Source organism: Tachypleus tridentatus, chromosome 1 (assembly GCF_004210375.1).
Source record: "Tachypleus tridentatus isolate NWPU-2018 chromosome 1, ASM421037v1, whole genome shotgun sequence".
Lineage (NCBI taxonomy): Eukaryota > Metazoa > Arthropoda > Merostomata > Xiphosura > Limulidae > Tachypleus > Tachypleus tridentatus.
In genome coordinates, this window is record NC_134825.1 from 77298286 (window position 1) to 77319448 (window position 21163).

A 21163-nucleotide genomic window follows, 5' to 3' on the forward strand; every position below is an offset into this window, starting at 1 on the left:
CACTCAACGTCAATAACGAGTATGCCCCCTGTGAGCATCAATAACTGCTTGGCATCTCCTGCCCATGGAAGCAATGAGATGACGAATCACATCCTGTGGAATGGCTGTCCACTCAGCCTGCTGCAAGCTGAGGTAGAGTCTGCAGTTGAGGTTGTCGCCGTCGTAGACATAGGTCCAACTCGTCCCAAAGATGTTCGATGGGGTTTAAATCTGGTGATCTGGAGAGCCAGGGAAGAACGTTGATGTTGTGGTGTCTCAAGAAGATAGTGGTGAGTCGGGCTGTATGAGGACGGGTGTTGTCATGTTGAAAAGTACGTTCACCATGATGGGTTGCACATGGGGCCTAAGAATCTCATCGACGGTTGTGTACGGTCTGATCGGAAATTCTACGCAGCCCTGGTATGGTTGAGGCAGTAGACGTTGCAGTGGTGGTCCTATCCCGAAGATGACGTAACCGGATGTTGCGATCTTGTGCGGGCGTGGTCACACGAAGTCTGTCAGATCGTGGACGATCACGATTTGATCCATGTTGTTAGTGACGATTCCATAGCCTTGTGATGGTGCTTGGGTGGACATTCACAGCTCTGGCAACATCTGATCGAGATTCGCCTGCTTCCAAGTGACCAAGGGCGTTGTTGCGTTGTGCTTCAGTCAGTCTTGGCATAACTGTATTGCATGTCGGTGGCTTAACACTGAGCTATGGAAACCGAGAACCCGTCACTTTTATAGGGATTTTGCACATGTTGTACTTGCAGAACATGCAGATCTCTCAAACAAATTTATTGGACATGCATGCGTTTTGGCAAAAAATCCGATGTTTTTCTCCGATTTCAAAGTGCACAACTTTTATTGTCATTTTGGTCTGACAATCAGTGCCTTAACACGTGTAACATCACACACTCTGAGCTTGTAATGTTATTACATATATTTCTCTTTAAAATAACAAAAATATCCCTTTTGCATTTCTTTTTCTGAAGAGTATATTATTTCTGGGTATCTTTTCTGTTTTATCCACCACTGATCCAGTAATTATGAAATTAAACATAATATAATCATCATTGCTCAAACAAAGGATAATTTTTATAATCATCAATTTTGTGTGGCTTACAGGGCTATCAAAGAGAAAATTGACCTAACTTGTCACATTCTCTTTTTTTCAGGATTTGTTAATAGTTCTCTCTTACATTTAATTGTATAATTCCTATAACTATGGGTAGGCCAAGATTTTTATCTTCTAAATGATGTAGTTTATTAAGTTGTGTTCTGAACAGATAATTGTCAATTTCTCTTGTAGTACAGGCTTTAATCTCATGGAAAAGATTAGCTTGGCTAAATTTATAATGGTTCTTGTTGCATAGTTAGGAAGCTAAAAAAATTGTGATTGTTAGAAGAAATTGTCTACACTTTGCATATTGTTATTCTATATTCTTTGGTGCATTATTTAGTTGAACAAAAATTATTTAGATTAGGTAAAATGAAAAACTATATCATAATATTTTATGAGGTAAGCAAGCAGATGATGTGTGTTGTAATTCAATAGCATAACTTGAGCTTCATGTTCATGAAGTGATTTACAACTAACAGTGGTGTGAATAGTGGGTAGACAAGGTTCAAAGAGGCAGTCAGAGGGTAATAAAGCAGTAAAATGGAAATAGTTTCAAAGATGTGTAAAGATTAATTACATGTTACAATATGAACTCATTCTAGAAAGAAAAAGGTAATTAAGAATTATTTCAAATTTTTAATATTTTTTTGGTGGTTATAAGGTCAGTCAAACTGACCAACTGTGTATAGAGAAGGGAAAATAATTATTGAAAGTAAGTGTTTGTAATGTATTTAGGGGACTTCAGAAGTTATACAAATGAAATTGGAGATTTTGAGGTGAAAAGTGTTTTTACTGTCAATGTGAAAATTAGTTCGCCTGTGGATTATTCAAAACAAATATTCAATGATAAATTTCTTTTTAGTTTATTTAAACTACTACAATAAAATATAACTTTTTGTATGTGAAAGACTTGTAATGTTTATTGTAAGACAGACAAATTGTTTGAAGATATACGTAGTATATTAAAAGTTAGGAAAAATATATTAAGACTAAATGAGTATAAAGAAATCACATAGTTGATCAAATTGACCAATCCTGTGTTGAGAGAGTTAATGAGAATTTTTGGTACATGAAAATGTATCATATATACAAAACTTGTAACAAATTGAATAGAATTAATAGAATTCCTTGAATTTCTCGCTATAGATTTGATATAATTCCTCACCTCTTTTCATATATTGGTTTTCCATGGTTTGTATTGCCTCTATATGTGCAATTTCATACTTGCAACTAGACTTGAGGCTCCCACCTACATTTGCATGCTTCTATGGGGTATTGCTGCACTGTGGCATACAAGTGAGCATGCAACACACCCTCCTGTCCATGCTTTTGTACTGATAATTAAGTGATAATTTCTTGAATTAGTACTTTGTTGTAATGAAATGTCTTTTTCTTTTTTCATTTGTAAACATTTCAGGCAAAGGTATTTTTTGTTGGTTTTTTTTTTTAATAGAGGTGTCTACAAACACATTACATGCTGTGCAACTATTTATTATTGAAATTTCATTTTCTAATATAATTTACACCTGAAGATTTTGTCGTCTATTATTTCCCAACTATTATTTCATATGACTTATTACATTCAGTTTGTTTAGTGTGAGACAACGAGATGTTTTTCACACTAGTCTAACAGCTACACTGGTTTCAGGGTTGTGTGCTTCAGGAGAAGTGATAGTTTTTCTGTAGCAGGTGATGGAATCTTTCATGTGGCCTGAACATTTTTTTATACCTTGCAAACCTCTGCCGTGCACCAGTTTTCTCCTACCACTAACCTTTGCCTTACTTTACACCCATGGTGTCTTGAACCTGTCTAAAGTTTTTTCATAGTTTTGAGACTGGGTTTCTCGGGTATATTTCTTCCCTTCACTTTATAATTTATTTTCTGTTTCTTAGTTTTATATTTTTCTGTTGTTTTTTAACTTCCTGTTTTAATATGCACTTCCATATTTCATTACTTTTACTGCTATTTTATTGAATACATGTCTTGTCCTCTTTTTTTTTTTTTACTTTATATTAGTACTGTTTGTACTGTTTTACCTTTCTTCAACTCCTAAACTCTGGAGTCTTTCCTTCAGATTTGGGGGGGTCACATTTTCTGTCTTTTGTTTTTCTTTTTTATGCCTATGTTTTCCCACCTGTATTGTACAACCTCTACCCTTTTCTCTAATTTTTTCTTGTTTCCCCTTCTTTCCTTAAGAGGTTATTGGTGGATGCTCATTCACTCATGTTCTCTACAGCAGCATGTTTATCTTTCTCAACCTTATTACTTTATATTTGATTGGTTGTTAGAGTTTTTTTGGGAGTGATGTTCTTATTAGTCAAATACTTTTGCTTCCCTTTTATCTTATTTTTCCCTGTCAGTATCATTTTACTGGAGTTCCTGTTCTGGAGTCGTATGTTTTGGCCACATTCCAGTATTACTACTTATTCTTGTTGGTTTACCATGTTTTTTCTTTACCTGTCTTTGTCGCCTCTTTTCCTCCTTTCCCTTCTCTCCCTGTCCCTACTTCTTGTTCCTTTCTGTCCTACCATAGCTCATAGACTTCAGTGCTGTTGGTCTTGGTGATGACTGTTCTATGGGATCATGGCCAATAGGACTTTAGTTTACAACTGGTTGTTGGATATTGGGAGCTCTGTCAGAGAATCTTACCATCCATTTTTTTCTCTTCTTCTCTATTCTCCTGTTACCATTTCCTTCCCTCTTCCAAGCAGTCTTGTTTCTTTTCAGTGTTGGTCTGTGGTAGTGTTGGGCCTAATGGCTGAAATCACTGTTGGATGGGTTTCTTATGTTTTTTCAGGATTTTATTCCTGTCACTTTATGGTTCCATTTTATTTTGACTTTTTAAATTAATTTGGTTTTGTGAACTCGTATCATTATCTTTTCATATCCACCTCTTAGAATTTATGGCTCTGTGTTGAATTTTGAATCATTTTCATATGATGCTACTTTGATATTTAGTGATGATACATACAGTCAACTTATAGTTGTTTTGTATCTGTCATCAGGGGTTCTCATTCTAAAATGTATCTGCAGTCTTGACCTTATTTTTAAGGCCATCCCCCCACCTTTTTATGTCTAATAATACGTCTAATAGCTTATTTTCTGTGTGCTCTGAATCTTGTATCTTGTCTCTAAAGGCTCAGCCCCTCACTTTTCTGTTGTTCAAGTAGCTGTGCTTTTATTTGGGCACTCCCCTTCTTGATGTTTTTGCCATTCATATCCTTTTCCAGTGTCATGTTCATCTTCTTTCATCTCTAGCTGTGAATGCATTCAGTCAGGATTTGTCCAACCATTTTCTCTATGTCTTACTAGATCATGTTGGCCCAAAGCTAGTTTGTATCGAAAAAAAATTGCAATGGGCAGAGCAAAGATAGTCTACTGTGTATTTTGTATTTAACAATGAACAGATGTGATGGCAATATTTTGATTATTTGGTTAGTTGGGATAATGTTAAATACCAATAATTAGAAATATGAATTTAAATTATTTTATTACTTTCATATGTTGTGACACTAATTGGTTTACCTCAATAAACTTTAAATTATTGAGAATCATAATAGCAGTATTTTGATTGTAGAGTAGTTAAAATGATCAAAGACTGATAATCGTAAACACCGATTTTGATTTAATTGTAATTTCAGTTAATGAATTATTGTAAGTGACACTAATAAATGTTGATGCTCAGCTCTAATAAAGGTGTTAGTTAGTACAATACTAGTAGTATTATATACAAAGTTATAATGCATCCAAAAATTGATCATCTGAATACAAACTAAAAGAAACTCTCAAAAAGGCTACAAGGAAAGTAGTTTGTTGTTACAAAAGACAATAAACAGGTGTTAAATGGGAAAAAGTGTGGTGTATCTAATTTTTAATACAAAAACACGTGAAGGACAAAGAAAATTGTATGAAGGGAATCGTATGTTACCATGTGTTGTGTAAGTATGTATCAAACTTTGTTTATCCTAGTTAAATATTTATAATTGTGTGTGTTTGACTGTTAATACAACTGGATTCTTTTCTGAGCTTTTGACAACCAAATTTTCAAATTTGTACTACATGAGTGATGTTACTAAGTAAACATAGGTGAGAAAAAATGTTAATTTGGGAATTTGCTATTAATTTTAGGACTTTAGGTGGACTTTAATTGTTGTCTTTTAAGATACAAATATGATTTAAGTTTTCTTGATGAATTAGAGTTTTAAAACCATAACTTAAGTGGTTTTAAGTGACACATTAATTAAATTGTTCATTTAATAAATATTTAATAAATATTTCGGAAAACAAAGCATTCTGTATAGTTATTATTATTTTTTACAGTTAGATTTTACTTTTATCTGGTTAGTCTTAATTCCATTGACCCTATTTCTGATTAAAATTTGATTATTTGTTACAAAATTGATATGTTTTTCTTAACTGAGGTACAGCTTTCAAATGTATGAGTCAGAGCCTACTAAAGCAACCACTTCCACAATGCCACAACGACAGAAAAGATCATTAGAAGATGAAACTGAAGACATGGATACCTCGTATAGTAAGAACAGTGAAGCAGAAACAAAACGAACAAGAACAAATGCCATGCAAGGTCAGTTCCAATATGAGCATGTGATTCTACATCACCTACAACTCAAGTGTCTTGTATTTTTCAACTACAGGTGTATTTCCATTAGTTTTAATATATATTATATTGGAAAGATTTCATTAGGAATTAAATATTTTGTATAAATTTAATAAATAGTTAAATCCTTTAAACAGGATTATAATTAAAAAAATTCAAACATATGTAAACAAATTAAATTAGATGATGTACTTGAAAAATAGAAAATGATTGTGCTAAATGTCATAAAAACATTAACTATAAACAAGTGTCAAAACTGCCTTAAGCCAAAGGTGTTTGAAAAATGTGTGCTAGAAGAACATGAAAAAGTGAATAGTTTTTTATCCTAAACTATAGGATTCTTTACTGTTTTAGTGTGGTTTTACACACACACACACACACACACACACACACACAGATGTGTGTGTGATACTTAACACCAAAATGAAGCAACAAAAGTGAAAATCATAAAATGATATTGCAAAGTTTAAAAATAGAATAAGTACTTTGGCCCTCTGTTTATTTATAAATCTGAGACTGTTTTAAAGTTCCAGCTGTACAAAGTATTATTCTGTTTGCACACATTTAAATATGTGCTTTTCATTGTAGTGAATAGCTTTGTTTTACATGATGGAATTTCTAAATAAGTAGTTAATTTAACCATGATGGATAAAGTGATTGTAAAATTTAAATTATTCCTATTTTGTATTTTTAAGATCTAAGTAGAAACAAAGATACTGTTCTTGCCCGACTATGCACATATTTATAAAGAACAGTTATGGAAAGTTCTGTTTTATAAATTTCTTATTTTGTTACTTGTAGCTGATTGATAATTTTAGATTGATCTGCTAAACAAAATTATAATGCATTTGGCCTTTGCTAAGAAACTTGCTAGTCCGAAGCATTTATTAGAATTTGCTTTTGAGAATATATACGAATGCCATTATAACATTGGAATTCTGGAAAGTTAATAATATATTAATTATACCATAAATTACTTTCTTGTGTGTTTTTATGCAGACTTAGCACACAGTGGCCAAAATACACCCAACTTGAATTTTCCACTTCCAAATTCTCAAGGCAAAGCTTGTCTTGTCAAACTGTATGGAGGCTCGGAAAGCTTGAAAGTAAACGATATTGTTGAAGTTGTTGCTGTTCTTTCAGTGGAGCCATCGTTGGCTCATGTTAGTCATTTTGATTCACAAAGGTATTCTTTTTTCTCACTTATTAATCTCCAAATGAATTCCTTTTTCTACCACTCACTACTTATGGGTCCACATATTACATTAAGTTGAGTACTTTGTTTTTACTTTTTACAGTGTTTAGTGTAAATAACTTTGGCAACTTGTGGGATTATCTGCAGTATTGATTATGTTTTTGTTTACATTGTTTTCTGTGACTGATTATTAGAGACTTCTGTAACCACTAGGTTATAGTTTAGGAAAATGGGTTTAAAATACCTTTGGGAGAGGTTCCATATTTTATTGACATTTCTAAGGTAAGGTAAGTGAAAACATGAAAGTTATATTTTTGTTTTGAAATGTCAGACCCTTAAAGTATGCCACAAGTTTTTTTAGTACAAAGTAGAAATGTTAAATTACATGCTGGAATACTCAAGTTTCAGTTTAAAATTATCAAGTTACCCTTACATGTGTGTGCAAATATGCAGTAAACTGTGTGGTTTACTGCGATGATTTTCTTGGGTTGACTTGTTTTCTCTTATTTATAAAGTTTTTTTTAATGTGAAGATAAGGTTAACAGGTATTGTTTTGGTATGTATTTTGTATTACATGTGTTGTCAAGCTAACCAAAATGTATGGTCATGAGCTCTAGAAAACAATACAAGTGGTAAGATCAGTAATTATTCAACTTTATAGTGACACATGAAAAGACAAAGCAATAGGAAACATGTTTTATTAACATTTAAAATATCAAATATTAAATGAAGTATTATGCTCAGAAAGATGTTGAACTGAAAATATTTCCCCCTTTATTCAGAACTTAATTTGTTTCAATAAAAAAAAAAAATTGAGAAAATAACCTTTTGTATTAAGTTTTCATTTATTGGGGCATAGGTTTGCTCTGTGACAGAGCTCTGGATTTTACAGTTGGTAAGTCAGGTGTAATCTGTGTGATACCATAAAAAGTTTACTGCTTAATTAGCTGGAAGTGTGTTTGAGAGGTGATGGTCAGTTTCTTAGCACAGTGGGAAGTACCATTCATAATTTTGCTGTAAATTCAAAATGCAAATTCATGTATTGTAGCTGGAAACAAGTCTCATTATGTTAGCATGAAGGCATATTCAATTGTTTTTATCTGATGGAAGTTGTGTGTTTCTTTTAACTTGTCTGTTCTGGAATTTTTAAGGTGTTGGTAGTTTTTATCAGGTCTTTTAAAAGGAGCTCAAATTAGTCTTGTGTTTTTTGTTAATCTACATTTTACTTTTAGTTTGATAATTATATAAATAATGTATTTAGTCAATGTTTTATTTTTTATATTTATAAGAAAGTATGCACTGAAAATGTTTTTAATATATTTTTGTTTTTTTTTTAATCACAAAATAAAAATATTTTTTGTTTTGGGCAAGAAATCAGAGCAGTGATGCAGTATCTATTGGAGGGCTTTCAGAATTTGAGTTTGAAGAATTAAAGGCACATAATCCACCACCATCGCTGGTGCCACATCTTCATGCCATATTAATTAAACCTCTAGATCACATCAATCCAAAGCTTCCAGTGGGACTTAAATCTAGTGGAAACCAAAAAGGTGAATGTTTAATATAATACTTCAAAATACTTGTACTACATTTATCACTTTAAATGTGTTAAATCTTATGAGCCACCATAACTCTTATAAAAACACTTATCCAAGAATGATTATTTTAAACCAGATCAAACTCTTATATAGTTATCCAAGAAATTCAAAAAGAAGCAGCTAGTGTAAGAAGAGAACTTCATGCTATCTTGACACAAGCCCTCCTTGGTGACAGTTTATCTGCTGACTATCTGTTGTGTCATCTATTGTCTTCAGTGTACACTCGTTGTGATGTCATGGCTTTAGGAAAGCTAAGCCTTAACTTAACCAAGGTTCCTGTTCTTGAAGGTTTTAAGAAAAGCCTGTACCAACTATTAGAAACACTTGTCACAAAGGTAGAGTAGTTGAATTCCAATTTTGATGTATTTGATATTCATAAAGAAAAAAAAAATTAGTGAAAGTTGTACATTTGTTAGTTATAAATTACTAGTTAATTAAAGTACAAATTTTCCAGTAAATAAATTACTTTAGCCAAAGTTGAGAGCCCCAAGAATACTTTGACTCCTCACTTTGAAGTCTTTTGAAAAATTTCACCTATGTTCTGTGGAGGTAAAAAAAAATCATGTTAGAAGTTTAAAAGCTATTTATTGTGAAAATATCAAAGTATTGAAAGATAAGAGTAAATTTTGAAACATATACAAAAAATTAAAACTATGCAATAAAATCTAATTTTGCTCATATTTTAATGTAGTCACTCGTCAGTACATAATATAAAGTGATTTTGTTTTTAATTAAGGAAAGGGATATAAGTTACTGATTTTTAAAATACATGGTACTAGTTGTGTTTAAGTTACCAACACTCATATATGTTCTTTTTTTAATTCAGATATGCTTACTCCTCTTATTACAGTACTAAGCATACAAAGCTCTTAACATAAATAATTGAATAATCAATTTCAATAAAACTTCTAGCCTTAACAATATGACAACGTAAATTAAGCATGGTTCTTTCTTCCATTTTGTTATACAATATCTTCAAATGTTAATGTAGCTTGGTTGGTTTCTCTTTAATGCTGCTTTTCAATTAGTGTGACAAATGTTTGGTTGTATTAACACTGAGACATTAAGTTGGCTAGCTATTTCTTGACTATATTGCTAGCTCTTTCTGTGTATATATCTACCTATCTTAACACACACACACACAATCTTATTTAACAGATCAGTATGTTTTGTATCATTATCTTGCTTCAGTTCAAACTGTACAATTGAGTGTTGTGTGCTGAGTATTGTATAAATGAGGGTGTTGTGATATGTGACACATTCAGACTTCAAGAGCATTTTGAATTGTACAATTCAAAGTTAATCTCTTTCCATCATTGTGATATCGCGTGCAAAACAGTCATGTTAATATTTTTCTACCAAGTATCCATCAATTGTTAAGATCCAAGATTTAGCTGCACTTGGATTAATATCTAAAACAAGGTTGTGCTACATGCTTGATTATCTGTTTTAAATATGGTAACTTTTTCCTTATGAAAATTCTGCCCCCTGCACATAAACCATAATTAGTCAAATTATTCTTTTCTCCATTAATTTTGTTCTCTATGCTAGAAGACAGATTTGGGTACTTATATCAAATCTCCCCTTATCCTGTGTACTTGATGACCAGAGTTTGCTTAGTAGCCAAGTTAACTTTTCTCCATCATGGTAGAGTCACATGTCTGAAGATCAGTTTTTAATGTTTAGCTGCCTGTTGGTTACCCTTTCAAACCAAGTTGCTTTAATTGTTTAAAAGCTTTTAGTATGCCTAAAATTTAAATTAATTCCCCACAGTCAATGTTGAGTCACATTTTAAATAACAGAAGGGTGAATACTAGTAAGATTAGCCTTATTTAGTGATAATCATGGCCCAACACCAGTGAGTATGGTTTGGCTAGAGCCATGTTGTTTTCTGTCAAGTAGGTATATGTTCCATGCCTGATGACCAGAGTTTTTTGATAGGAGCAAGGTTAGTATGTCCCATTGAAAGTCATTATGAACTGCAGTTGGTTTGTATCATGAAGTTAAGGTACTAGTTTGTGGGTAAAATATAACCATCTATGATTTTGTTAGATATTTCACATGTTATCAAGTTTAGATAACAAAATGGAGAACAACTTGTTAAAGAAACAGAGTAATGAAACTGCATTTTTTTTCTGTCAGTTTTCAATTTTTAAATTAATTTTTATAACACCCTGTTGTTTAATTGTTTTTGTAGAGTTTTTACTTGCCACTGACTCTTCAGAATCTCAACACACTCACTTTTGTTCCAAAGAAAGACTATTCCCAAAATCGTTTGATTAGTGGCGTACTTCAGTTGAGTGATCACACACATTTGTTTATTGATGAGACATCTTTAAGTACTGGGCAGCTGGAAGCCAAAGGTGTACAGAATATAACCGCTCTTGGGAATCTGATTAGGTGGCAACGTGTGGATTATGACTTCAGCTATCATAAGATGGAGTTTTCTTCTGATGTTGCATCATTAGTTCTCTCAGAAGGACGCTCTATCCTTCCAACAGATATTCAAGTACCATTAGAGCCACTTGTAAGGCCCGAGGATTTTGACCAGCAGTTTAGTTTGATCAAAAACTACCTTTCTGAAAGCTTACTAGACAAGCTACGTTCTTATATTACTGTGTGTAAAGTTTTGGAGTTTGTAATGAATGAAGATATTCAAAAAGTAAGTGCTTCTTATATTTTTAAATTTCATGCGAAATTATGTATGTTCTGTGAAACTGTAAAAGGTGCAGATCTTCTTTCTACATATCTTTAGAAATACGTTTAAGTAACAGCTGAGTGATGTTAGTGTACAATAGATTATTGTATGGCTAATAAAACTGTATTCAAAGAAATTTGTACACAAAAGTTTACAACACCTTCTATATTTACTACTGTTTCTGGCTTATGTAACAATAGTAGCAAAATGTTTTAACTGTGTTAAAATGTATGTGATTTATTTTGAAAAATTAATGTTCATTTACTTAATCTCCATTTTTTTCATAACTTAGGAAGGTTTTCATTGTTTACTTTTAATTGAGTATCATGGGTCAAGCAAAGATGTTTATTTTTGATAAGATTGAATTTATGAGAAGAGTACATGTAATTGAATATTTATTGTTTTGTTGACAGTGGATGATGTTGCTATTATAAAACTATGAAGTTAGTTTTCTTTCATTTATGTAGTTTGTTTTGCATTGTTAGCTTAGTAAAAGGATTTAAGATTAACCTAAATCTCACATGTTGGCTGAACCTTGTATATCATTGAGATTTAGAACTGGAAAATTTGTGGAATTTGATAATTGGTTTATGGTTGATCCCATTAATTGATTACACTCAACCATTTAATTATTCTCACGAGACTTGACTAATTCTTGATTATCACTATCTGTATAATTTAAAGTAATGTCTGTGTGCATTCTATGGAAGCTTTCTAAACTTGATTAAACATTACAGAAATGAAATTTGGAGGAAGGAAATGTGAACAGTATGCATAGGAATCCTTTTAAAACTCATTATACTATGCAAAAATAGATTAGGAGCAAGGAAATTGTGATATCACCATAGACATACAGGATAGTTAGGTGTAGAAGGAAAGGTATTTGGGAAATGTCTCTCATCTCCTAGAACCCTATCTCAGAGAGAATATATTTTGTTTTCATGTTTTATGTGTGAATTTCTTCATTTGTTTACAAACACTTAGTGTACTGTTTTCATCACTATTGAGTTTTCGTACTTGTCCCTGTGATACCCAGATTTTGAAAGTGTCATGATATAAATTGATTGGTTCGTCCTTTTTGATCTGAAAATTTGGTTTAAAGTCTTTTGTACTAGAAATGACAGGTGTTTGTTGGATATTAAATTTTGTGGAATAGGTTTTATCTGCTTAATATTTAAGTTTGTAGTTATAAGATTTGTTTAGAATGCTGTGTACCTAACCTCTTACATGAGTAGTCTGAAAAGGTTACTTGACTGTTATAATTACTTCATATACATAGCACTGCCTTCAAAATTTATAAAGTTTGTGCATTCAAATACAGAATGCCACAAATAAAAAATGTTTCCCCTAGTTTTCAATTAATAGATTATTTTTGAGATATTCCAGTAACTGATTAAGCTGAACAGCTTTGGATTAATCCAAAAATAATTATAATGGAAATATTTTGATTATTTGGATAGCTGAAATAAAAACAAAGATAATTGTGAATATAAATTTTGATTAGTTTGTTTTTTGTTTTTTTCAAACAATACTCATAGGTGGTGGAATTAATCACCCAACTCTACTGAGATTATGAGCAAAAACATTACAACAAAGGGTGTATAACTGGTGAATCTTTGCATTCTAATGATTGTCATATTTTATATTATAATATTGCATTATCCTTATTAGAATAGCATATTAAATTTACCTATATTAGTGGCTAATTTCTGAGTTCTCTCTGTAGGTTTACTTTGAACAGAATGTAATGTAGAACTGTCAAGAAGTGCAAGTTTCCATTACTGTTTACTTATATAGTAATAATACTCAGAAATTTTATAAATAGTTACTTTTAACCAAAATTTTCACAAGATATGACTCAAATAAATTACCAAAACCTTTGCTTTAAACTCACTTTGTTTTTGGTGTAGTGATGAATGTTTGATACATACATTTTTACAAGAAGATTTACAAAATAATCAGAACTGTATTTCTTGTTATGTCAAACGTTTTAAGCAATTCTTTTTAGTTCTGATTTTAATGTGTCAATAACTTTTAAGAATAGCATCTTGTTAACCTTTTCTTTGATTGTGTAACAAAAGCAAGTTATTTTATTACTGAGAATGTTAGTTAGTTGATTAAAATCAACTTATCTGAAAAAGAACTTAGATAAATGATTTCTTACAACCTTGATTATTATTAAATAGTATTGAGTCTAGCTTAAGAGTTTATAGAAATGCAAAGAATGAATGTGTTTGTAGTGTATTACTGAAATGTGTTTTATGGAATTCAGGTGATTCAAGATGACTTTGTGCACATGAGAAGAGAGAACCAGAACATGACAGCTGATGACCTTCATTCATTGCTGGTTTTGGCCAGGTTTGTGGCTGTTGCTTAATTTTATCATTAAGATGTTTTTAATACTGTTATGTAGTTTCTCAAATACTTAATTCTGCTGAAAAGTAATGCATGTTCTGATACATCTGAGAAGAATGATTAATAACCTTGTTATTCCCCATGTTAAGTGCATATTTGTTTATCAAATAATAATTTAAGTAAAAGTAATAATTCTAACAACTTTCATTAATTTTTTATTTTAAATATTTAATCATTAATTTTTCTAACTCTGTAAAATTTATCTATTACAAAGAAAAATGTTTAAGTTTTGATACCTGCACAGCTTCGATGGGTATCATCTGTAAATAATGCTCTTATAGAATTTTTAGGTTTTTCTGTCCATCACAAAGTCTAGGCTAATATTTTTTCAGAATCTCTGATTGTTCAGAAATATCTTATCCTTGTTATGTTTCTTATATGACTCCTTATTGCTTCAGAAATTCTCTGTGAGAAGTATTTAACTGAATGTGCATTGCACCAGCTCCATACTGGAGATGTAATGTTGACTGTAATTCTGAATTTATGTTGTGAGTCTTCATAAAATGTTGCAGGCTTTGAGTAAGTGTATGTCAGATGTGTTAATAACACTTGTACTGAAGATATGTTTGTGAAATAAGAAATTCAGCCTCAGACTCTGACAGGTTACAATGTTGGTGATGTTCATGTGAAGAATAAAAATGCTTTTGTTGATCATACAGTTTGCTGCATATTACATTTATGTAATCTCTTCACTCTTGTGAATGCATGTTTAATTTGTTTAGTATTCCTTTATATTGTATCTGGTACCTTCTCTACTCATTTCTCTTTATCATCTACCTCTATCCAGTTTTTGTGGATACCAGGCCATGTTGGTATTTATGGAAAAGAGCTTGCTGATACCACAGTTAAGTCTGTTCTGATACCATCACTGCCATGCCTGTTCCATACTTGGACTATGGCCCCATACTCGAGGCTTGGCTCTGCACCAGTTGGCAGTCGACTTGGCATGAGCAACATGATAACAAACTTTTCCAGATAAAATTTTCTATTGGGTTTTGGCCATCTTGTTTCCATGAGGATCGGAAGGAGGAAGTTGTCCTCACTGATCTGTACTTGGTCATGGTTTTTTTAACTTATTGTTTCCTCTTATCTGAGAGTGATGAACCATTGTGTGATATGTATGACACTTAAGTCGCAATATTCCACTTTTTACTGTTTTTACGACTGTGAAATAAAACACCATTTTAGACATTTTTATCATGGGTTTACCCTTGATGTTGGACAATGGTGATGGTGACACTGTCCCCCTTACAAATGTTGTTAATTTTTTAAGGGCCTTTGCAGAGATGTCAACCATTATGACTTGAGTGTAATCATTACGATTTTGGTGTATACATTTCGACTATATGCTCATACAGACAAATATTACGACTTGTTGCAACTTCCAAATTATTATATATTATATAGGCCTATATAATAAATTGATAAATTGTTCCCCCAGGGCTTGAAAGGGGTGAAAAGAAAATTTCTAGTGAGATACAAATAAATTTTGATAATAAATAAAAGACATAGTTCAAATGGCTACTTGCAATAATCATGTTTGTGCTTGAAATAATAAAAAATATTTGTATCTCCGACATCTACCAATAGTTTGAGTGCGGTGCTTCTCCTTACTGGATATGTGGGGGAATCCATAATTACATCATCAGTGCTTGTCAGCCAATCAGCGCTCGCGTAGATGGGGATTTCTCATTTTCTAAGTGGCATAGAAACACCAATGTGATTGTTCACAAGATGGAAAAAAAGAGGCCTCGTTCACCAGATTGTCTTGTTTCTGGCAAATTAAAAAGGACTAAAACTGTGAATCAAAAACTTAGGAAAGAGTATAGTGCAAAATATCTGGTCATTGCATCAAAAGTCAGTGACAGTCATGCGTTTTGTACAGTTTGTCACATCGATTTTCCTGTGGCATATGGTGGGATGATTGTTCCAGACATACAAAATTGGCATCTCACCAACAAAAGGTTAAGGCGAAGACAAAAACTATACAGATAATGACATTTTCAGAATATGAAACTATAAATGCAGAAGTGATGTTCACTCAATTCGTCATTGCTCATAATTTACCCCCAGCTGTAGCCGATCATGCAACACATCTATTCAGAAAAATATTCCCAGGCTCTGATATAGCAAAAAAATATGCTGTGCTAGAACCAAAACTACAGCCATTGTACCAATGTTGGGTTGTGAAGATGACAAAATGATTTCAAGCATACTTACTAACAGTGTTTACAGTTTAGCCACAGATGGATCCATAGACTTGGATGACTCAAAACTGTATCCAGTGGATGTACGATATCTGTATGGGCTCTGTCTACAATTATCACGCTCAGTCATTTGAATTAGTTGGCATCTCTGCCATTGGCCTTTTTAATTCTATTTAAGATTTTCTATGATGTTCAACCACTTTTTTTTATTTTAAACTAATTTTGTTTTACACTTTATAATAATTTTACTGTTATTTTGGTTACTGGTTGTTTGGTGCAGATAGCCTAGTTGCTTTGCACTATAAAATGCTAAAGAACTACAACCTTCCATACTCTAACAGTGCAGTGAACATGAAAAGTTGATCACTATCATTCCTACAATACCATATTAGAATAGCACCCTGTACAAGAGTGGGGTACGCACAATTTGCCCCCCACCAACACACACACAGAGCTAAGACATCACTACTAAATTGTTGGCCTAAAATCATATAGAACTAATGGCTAAAAACTATTGGATAGAAAAGATTCATGTCTATCTTTATCAATGTTAGTTAAATAAAACTGGTTTGCAGAAGTACTCATAGTGGAGAATAAACATGTAACATGGATTTTATTTGATGGTGTTACATTTGTGAATCTTTTTTATGTCTCTTTGAAAGCTGTAAGGATATTTTTTTATGAGAATAAATCAGATGATGTTTTAGGTCAGTGGGTATGGTTGGCTATAACAGTTCTGTGATTGCAAACTATTCAGATAACACAATTTTTTTTTTATTTGTATATTAATAAAGTTATCAGAATTTATAAAAAAACACACATAACTACAAGAATTTTTAGTCATTGAAAACAAACTGATTAGAGTAATTGATCTTGGTGAAGAATATAGTTAAAAGTATTGCTTTTATTAGTGTAGTCTTAGTATATGAGATGTAAGTAAGATGGTTAAAACTTTTCTTTTCTGTTTTTGTGGCTGCATAACTGATTTAACAGGTAAAGATGAATAATGAATTTGAATAATTGATGAAAATGAAAGAAGTGAGAACTCATTGGATGTATAAAATGAATATTTCTGATTGACATTAATTTCATTTTTATATTTGTGTAAGAGCTTATATGGATAAACAAGAAAATGTGTGTGCTGTTACTAACTATTGGATAAATTGACATGATTTTAGGCACCTTATAAAAATATTGAATAAAGTATTTTTTTACAACAAAATCTGAAAAAATAGCAAACCAAAATGTTATAGAAATGTTAAACCAAATTATATAGTTTATTTTCCAACACAAAATAGATGTATAGAGTGTGTACCAAGACTTGTGCAATTATGTTAAACATTTTAAGTTTGAAAACAAAAACGCAATGACAAGACATCATCCTCCTGGTTTGTAAAGTGTTAGATATAGAGAAATTAATCCATTCTTATAATGGCAGTTAGATCTGAAAATGCTGTTTTTAATATCTTCACAAATATGTTTTATAGCTCTTATTTGCATCATAGATAACTGGTCTTCTAGAAGATGTGTTTTAGGGTGCACATTGGTTTTGTGTTACTTGGAGCTGGCATGGTGAATTTGAATTCATGCAATACCACAAAAATACTTCCCATACTTTAAGCTGTAGGTGCATTGTAAGAGTGACAGTCATTCCCTAACCATAGAAGGTAGGAGGTAGGGTGCTGCTAATTGGTTGCCTTTTCTCTGGTCTGCAGTTCAAAATTAAGGACAATGGCAAATAGTCTTAGTAGTTTTGAAAAAATACAAAATACAAATACATATTTGTTTACACAAAATAGTCTGTTTTTTAAACAGGAATTCTTAAAATCAAAGAATAAATATGAAAATGCCAAATTTTAATATTTGTAAGGGATATTTATTTTTTTATAGAAAGGACCTTGAACAGATATCTTAAATAATGTTTATAATTTAGATATTTTGTGTTAATAATCTGTGACAATGTGTGATGGTGAGGTATGGAAACAATGCTTTGAAACTAACCAGTGAGCAACTCTTGTTTTTATTGGCTAGAAGTAGAATTGCAATATCTGCCAGACAACCTACTATTGTAGTTCTTGAAGTTTTAGTGTAACTCCTTCTAATTAGACAAAAGATATCAGACCACTTTTCATATGTATAAAGTTAATCAGTTGAAGTTCACATTATCCAGCAAGAAAGATTGTTTATAGAACTAATGTATCCTAAATGATTCATTGGGTTATTCTTTTTTAATTAAAACTAGTTTAGTAAAAGATTAAACTGCAGGCTATGTTCACATAACATTAGTATGTCTGGTCTTTTTATAACTCAAAGGTCATTGTTTATATAGTCAGTAACCGTGTAGAGAATAATGGACGTTTCTCCTTCACCTAAATTACCGTAGTGAATACATTATTGAATACCTCAACTCATTTTGTAAAATTACAGTAATGTCAGGGGGAAGAATGCCTAAAGTGAAGTGTTTTGTTGTTTTTTGTCCATAATTGCTCAAAATACAAAATTGCACCAAGCTACTCTTATCTTTTTTTAATATTATGGTGATATCATTGTATACCATTTTAGTCTGTTACATGGAATTGTCTGTTTTCAGTTATTTTTATGTGGTGATATATGACTTGAACTTCAAAGTGAGATTAAATTAAATTTCTAGTATAACTTTTGTCTGTATTACAGTTATCAGAATTTCTAATAGGCTCTTTTATACATAGCTTTTATATGAGGCATAATGCACAAGACAAGAATATTATGACGTTATTTGTAAGGTGGGACCTCGAGAGACATTTGAAAGGTCTGTTTTACATTCTGTATGATACATCTGCTATATGATGAGATTGTACAGAGATAACAGAAAAAAAAATGCCTTTGATTTGAAGAGAATACATAAATTATTGCAAATAGTTCAGTTGAATCACTATTTTTGCTTCAGTTATATTAATCTGATACTAATAAGCATAAATCTGAAATCTTATACTTTACTGGCACTGTGGCACCTCACAAAATGTTGATTTAAAATTGTTACCTGAAAAATTGGTCAATGTATGGATAAAACTTTAAATTTTGTTTTGCATGCAGTATTCCAAAAAGCTGGCTACTGAAGGTGAATAATTTGTTTAAAGTAGTTAATGTGGTGATTTCTGAGCATAATTTCCTTTATATGTGTTTATAAGATGCGAAAGGTAAGGGAGAACTAAGAAAAAATTATGGCAAAGTCAAGAATGTATTTTTTAAAGTTCTGTATACATCCTGATATCATATAAGATACAGTGGTCATCTTGATTTATCATCTGAAAGGTGAGATCTGCATCATTGATTCCATCAGTCGAGATTTAGACATATACTGGAGCTCTACTTTAGTAATGGCATAAATGTACGAAGCTTACTTAGTGTATACTTGACTGGTTATTGTGATAGATTTACATGTACTTCAGTAATTTATTGCTTTAACTTAGTATGCAAATGCTTGTCTGCATGAGTGTAGATTTTTTTAGGTTTAATGTTATGAGGCAGATAAAAGTGTGGGTGAAAAGAGTTAAATAAATATATAAAAATGTAAATATTTATTTTATGATTAAAAAATATTAAAGGATTTTTACTTTCAGTGATGGCTTTTGTAAAAAGATGAGAAACCACAGTATTAAAAAATAAAGAACCCAAAATGTGAAAAAACCATAAATGTAAATCTACTGTACGTTTTCAGAGTGTGAGAATGTTAAATATATAATTATTGAGTGATTGTGAGATATGATTTAAGATGTTAGTGAAGGAAACTTCTTTGTCTGTACAATTGTCTTGCAAAGATGCACTGCTTTAAAAATGGTGGAAATAATTGAAAAGTATGTAATTACATGTTCTAAAATATTATTAGAATAATTTGTAAAATAATCCATTTTTGACAAATTGGAGGAATTGGGGAAGAACATTTAATATTAAAAACAACAAGATTGAAACATCTGTGTGATTTGTTAGAAGGAAGGAATTTAGTCCTGTTACAAGGACTGTACAGTGTTATGACAGATCTATCCTGTCATCATGGTATTTATTGGCATACTTTAATAATAGTTATTTTGTGTAATTCACATTATATATACTGTGTGTAAAATAGTTTTGTGTCAAAATATACTAATGTTTGCCTGTTATTAAGTATGTTACAACTTTCCAACCTCTGATCATTGTGGAATTTTCATGGATTTATTGGTTTGACCATTTGGATTCTAAAACCCTTTATTTTCTGAATTGTCCCATTTATTTAAATTTTATAGCCATTTCAGTTATATCAATTGCTACTACCTTACTATCCAAACTCTGAATAACAAGAGCTGGATGTGTTTGAATGATTAATAATCCAGATTGTGAATCCAAGATTTTATGGTTTGTGTCCTACTAATGCACTCAGTACTTATCCACTTTTTTTTAATTTTACAAGAATTGTAGCTATATCATGTTTCCACCACTACTGTTTTTTAATGCCTATTTTTAAAATTTTTTTGCATATTTTATAGAGAATTAGAAGATATTAGATTTCCTTTGCTAAAGTGTTTTGTTACTTTTCATAGTTTTGTGTACTGTTTTTTCAAAGTAGTTTATGGTAGATTATAATAAGTTTACAGTGTTATGTAGGATGTGAAACTAAGATATCCATTTCTTATGACTTTATTGATAAAATTGAAGCTAAATAGATATTAAGGAGACAAATGCATATTAAACTTGAATGTTGATGAAGTTGTATCATTTATGATACTGATTACCTGTTCCTAACCAACACTGGTACCTTATTGATTGTAATCCAGTATTGTTTGCAAACTTGAGTTTCTTCATAAAGCAATACAACATTTTAAATGGTGAATGAAGTTGTATCATTTATGATGAGCAGCGATGCTGATTACTCTGTTCCTAACCAACACTGGTACACTTATTGATTGTAATCCAGTATTGTTTGCAAACAGGAAATTGAAGTTTCTTCATAAAGTAATACAACATTTTAAATGGTGAAGAATGAAAGTTGTATCATTTATGATGAGCAGCGATGCTGATTACTCTGTTCCTAACCAACACTGGTACACTTATTGATTGTAATCCAGTATTGTTTGCAAACAGGAAATTGAAGTTTCTTCATAAAGCAATACAACATTTTAAATGGTGAAGAATGAAAGGCACCGTGACATGCCACTGTAAGACAAATTATATAAAAAAACTATATAATGTTAAAAATTCAAAGTATTGTTGAAATGCATCAGACAAGCTCTTTGATTTTACTGGACAATCAGAAGTATGAGGTAATATGAAGTAAATTACTTAATTTAATAAAGTAAATTTAATTAATGTAAAC

General features: G+C 31.4%; 1 protein-coding gene across 1 annotated transcript in view; it reads left to right on the forward strand.

The window, feature by feature from the left end:
* The window catches only part of LOC143252966 (mini-chromosome maintenance complex-binding protein), a 31600-nt gene that overhangs the window by 7633 nt on the left and 2804 nt on the right, over positions 1-21163 (forward strand). Inside the window, exons 5-10 of the mRNA XM_076505921.1 lie at positions 5532-5691; positions 6724-6910; positions 8291-8469; positions 8611-8852; positions 10715-11179; positions 13488-13573. Of these exons, the coding sequence (XP_076362036.1) occupies positions 5532-5691; positions 6724-6910; positions 8291-8469; positions 8611-8852; positions 10715-11179; positions 13488-13573 (1319 nt within the window). The remainder of the gene's footprint in view (positions 1-5531; positions 5692-6723; positions 6911-8290; positions 8470-8610; positions 8853-10714; positions 11180-13487; positions 13574-21163) is intronic.